This window comes from Phaethon lepturus, unplaced genomic scaffold, assembly GCF_000687285.1.
Source record: "Phaethon lepturus isolate BGI_N335 unplaced genomic scaffold, ASM68728v1 scaffold28280, whole genome shotgun sequence".
In the NCBI taxonomy this organism is placed as follows: domain Eukaryota; kingdom Metazoa; phylum Chordata; class Aves; order Phaethontiformes; family Phaethontidae; genus Phaethon; species Phaethon lepturus.
The window spans coordinates 14893-18765 of record NW_010513024.1 but is presented as its reverse complement, the minus strand read 5'-3'; the positions used below and the strand labels follow the sequence as shown (position 1 = coordinate 18765).

Sequence of the window (3873 nt, the reverse complement as noted above, 5' to 3'; positions counted from 1 at the left end):
CGCACAGCACAGAAAGCAGGCACCTCTTGGCACCATCCAGACCGGAGACTGTTTTGAAGGCAGTGCCGGGTGGAGAACGGCAGCTGGCTCTCCTGACAGCTCACGGCCCGGGAACGTGTCGCCCCGCGCCACACTTCAGTCAGGTTAGGGCCTCTGCACCAAGCCGAAGCAACGAGAGTGTTTAGACAGCCGTCGACCGTGTCATCCTCTCTCGCTGGAAGAGCTGAGTGAGGCTACGTCCCACGCTTCTCGGCAACGTAGGTAACACGGTAGTTTCTCGACCTTTAACTCTGAGGGTTGCCACTCAAAAGGGCCCCCCCCGCCTTTCCGGGACGCACCCAGCGGTGCCAGACAGCTACATGGGCAGAGTCGCATCCGCAGCTCCCAGGACCCCCGCGGGGATCAACACGGCCACCTGGATTTTCTGGGAGAGCACGGAGGGCTACGACAGTCAGAGAAGGCTAAGCCAAGGCAGACGAGCAGCCTAAGCGCCAGGTTTGCCACCTCTGCTCCCCAAACGGCATAAAGCGCTGGGGCGTCTTCCCTCAGCCAAGGTTGGAAGGAACTGGACTGCAGGTCACAGACACCGCGGAGCGGGAAGACAAGAGACTAGAAAAGGATCGCTGCGCGATCTTTCTGACGGGCTTCTCCCTCCTTTAGTTCTCACCTGCTGTCATGTCATCACTAGCTTTGGGTTTGGGTTTAGACTTGAACGAGAAGCGCTTGATGAGGCGGCGGGAGAAGCTGCCGGCTTTCTTCCTGGTGGCAGAGGTGGCGGCGACGTTGGACAAGTCATCGTGCGACTGGCTCAGGCCCACTTCCTTCTGCTTGCTCCTTCTCCGGAAGATGAGCTTGGTACCACTCCGAAGAAAGCTAACTGCAGAGACAGAAAGGAAGGAGATGGAAACCACGATAGTACCCTGTCCTGGCGAGTCTGGGGGGGGCAACAAACACACCCAGCCGTTCGACCGCTCTCAGACGAGCAGCAAAGACCTCTTCCGCCCCGAGCGGCGGAAGCACACGACAGGTTGGTGAATGCCAGCTCCCAACTGCAAGGTGGCGTCTACGTTCATGACAGACCCCGATACCAACGAGCCGCTTCGCTAAGCGCGCCATCACACATTCCCTCTGCGTAAACTTCGTTTCGCGCAACAACGTCCTCCCTTTGGCGGAACGGTGCAGAATCGTATTTGAAAGCTAAGACCCGTACGAATGGAAAGCAAGCGAGAACATCTGCTCGCGGAAGCACCAGGAGGAACACACACACAACAGGGAAAAGGCCTCTCAGACGAGCCCATATCAAGGGTGCTCGGATTAGCCAGTCATCAAGCCCCTGGAACAACTGCCTGCGGTTTCACGAGACACCCAAATCCGGAGACATATACGGGCAACGGCTCCGGATGACTTACATGGGCGGGACAGGACGGAGACGCTGATCGCCGTCAGCCCCAAAGAGGTGTAAAAAGGCACCTCCAAAAACCCGCACACCACACAAAGCTACGACGGGGTTTCCTAAAGAGCGGGCTTACTTTCCATTTTCTTCCTTCTCTTTCCCACCCGCCAGGTCTCTCAAAAATCCAAGCTGTGCATCTTTCTACCCACCGACGTGCGAACAAGGGGCCAACCGCAGCTCAAACCGTACCCAGTTGTACCAGGGCGCAACCCCCCCCGAAACCCATCCCGCTCTCCTATTGCGAGAGCGCGAGATTTTGACTCGTGCTCGTTTACCCAAGTCGCCAGCTAACCAAAAGCATCATGGCTACAAGCAGGCGAATCCAAGCTGCGCCATCCGCCTAACCGACACGAGCCTGGAAAGTCAGAACGGCGGCCCAGTTGGGGCAGGCCCGCTCCATCATTTAAAAGTGGAGAGTTTGCATGGACAGGTCAGAGGCCCTAGCTACCTCGAGGCTAACGGAGAAAAAGGGTGGGTGTTGAGGCCCGTGCAAAATCCGCACCGTTAGGCGGCCTCCATTCCCGTGCCAGAGGCAGGCGAATTCAGAGGAGGAATCGTTATTTACGGACGCGCGCCTGATCCGCGGACCCAGAGGCCGGGGAGCGAAAACCAGTTCTTGGGAACGCGCGAGCCACATGAGGTTCCCATCTAAGAGAGTGCAGAAACAGAAAAGGCCACAGGAATCGAACGCCTGCAAACAGAGGACTTCGGAACCGCCCCAGTGGGAAGCATGGGAGAAAGGCGGGCTCTTCCGGGCACCGACAGAAGCCGCTCTTCGCTGCGCCAAAACACCGTGCAGCCCCCGGGCTCGGGCAGGGAACTCGGACATCACTTGGTCCTCGAGTACAACAGGTTAACGTTAGCTACCGCTGAACAGGTCATCCTTACCTTTATGATCTTTCAAGCTCCTGGTCTCGAGGGCTCCCGTGGAGCCCATTTCAGACTCAACATCTTCCACCGACGGTCTCTCAGAGATGTCCGATCGCGTCGTCTCATCCAGCTCCTGACCAGCCTTTTGTCCCGACGGCGACGCTTCCAGCGTCCGCGACGATTCGGCAGAATCGCGCATCTGGTCCACGGCGCCCTCTGCCGCGGGATCGCTGTACGCCATAGCCTCCAGGGATGCGGCGTAACCCAGAGAAAGTGCCATTTCATCTTGACCGATAGGTACCTGGAGGGGGGTTTAGAGGGTCAGACAGACAGGAAGACAGGATCTAAAGGATCGCGTCCGTCTCCCTCCTTCCATTCACGCCTATGCACGGACACTCTGGTTCCGATCGCCGGTGCCAAATGGCGCCGACACGCAGACGTCGCTCTTTTGCCTAAACGTATTGGAACGCAGCCGGTTCCAAAGCGTTCCGCAGCGCCTCCCTCGCTCAGTGTCAGCAAGGTCAAGGAGAACTCCTTAGATTCTCCATGACTGGCTACAGCAGCAGCCTTTCCTTTCTGCAGCCGTCCTTTGTGAACTCCTACCGGCAGCTGCCCTGCAAACCGGCGAGGTACCTTCGACACTCGCTGAGAAGCAGCGACAAGCTGCGAGGAAGCAGCCAAAGGGCTCTGCCGAACAAGTCGTCCGTACCGGAACCTTCCCACACCAGTCCCTACGGGACAGGGCTGTTTCATGCGCGCGTCCCTAGAAACAACCTCCCAGACAGGAAACAGAGCGCTCTAACCACCAGAGACCTTGGAAACTCCCGAGATGATCAGCGTGCTACGCTTGGTTGGGGTCTTCTTGGCGGGCTTGTTATTCGTCTCCGTCAGCTGCCGTATCGCTGTCTCTGCCACCGGATCCAAGCCGTTGGGCACGAGGCTATCCCCTGAGCATGAGAAAGATACCGATGCTTCAAGTAGCGACCTTCGGCACGGGCAAGAGGTCGCCTGCCGACTGCGACGCTCATAACAGGCAACTGTGTGCTCAGAGGCAGAGAACAGCATTTATGATGGACTTGTCCAAATAAAACCAAAGGAAGGGAAGCTCTGTATAGCTCTCGCCTCTTCTACGTGCCCAAAAAGTTTCATTTCCCACGGGACATATCGTTAAAATACCCTTCCCGCTCAGCAAAGGCTTCTGAGGACTCCCAAGAGACTGGGCAGCCTCAGCCACAAACCGTCAAAATGGCCACAGCGTCTCCACTCCGCAATGTGCCAGAGACCGTTGGAGCCCCGAGTACAGGACGAGCAAAGCGCTTTGGGTCCGGATAGCCTGGGATGTTCTCGCCAAGCAAGGAGACACCCGGCGTCACAGAGCAGACAGCCAAAGCGGAATTTCTTTTTACCTGCCCCCACCGGCCACCACCCCTCCGCCCCCGCCTTCGTTCGGGCCCTAGGACATTCTCTTCAGCAGCGAACGCAGACAAATTTGGCGAGCCACGTTCAGACCGCCGCTCTCCAAAAAAGGCTAAGGAACACGGTCGCTGCGC

The 3873-nt window shown here is 57.8% G+C and overlaps 1 protein-coding gene across 1 annotated transcript in view; it reads right to left on the bottom strand.

Annotated features, from left to right (window-relative positions):
• Window positions 1–656: 656 nt before the first annotated feature.
• C2CD2L (C2CD2-like) overlaps window positions 657–3873 on the bottom strand; it is an 11464-nt gene continuing 8247 nt past the window's right edge. Inside the window, exons 12-14 of the mRNA XM_010289057.1 lie at window positions 3137–3294; window positions 2342–2624; window positions 657–877 (exon numbers count right to left, since the gene is read on the bottom strand). Coding sequence (XP_010287359.1) covers window positions 657–877; window positions 2342–2624; window positions 3137–3294 — 662 coding nt within the window. The remainder of the gene's footprint in view (window positions 878–2341; window positions 2625–3136; window positions 3295–3873) is intronic.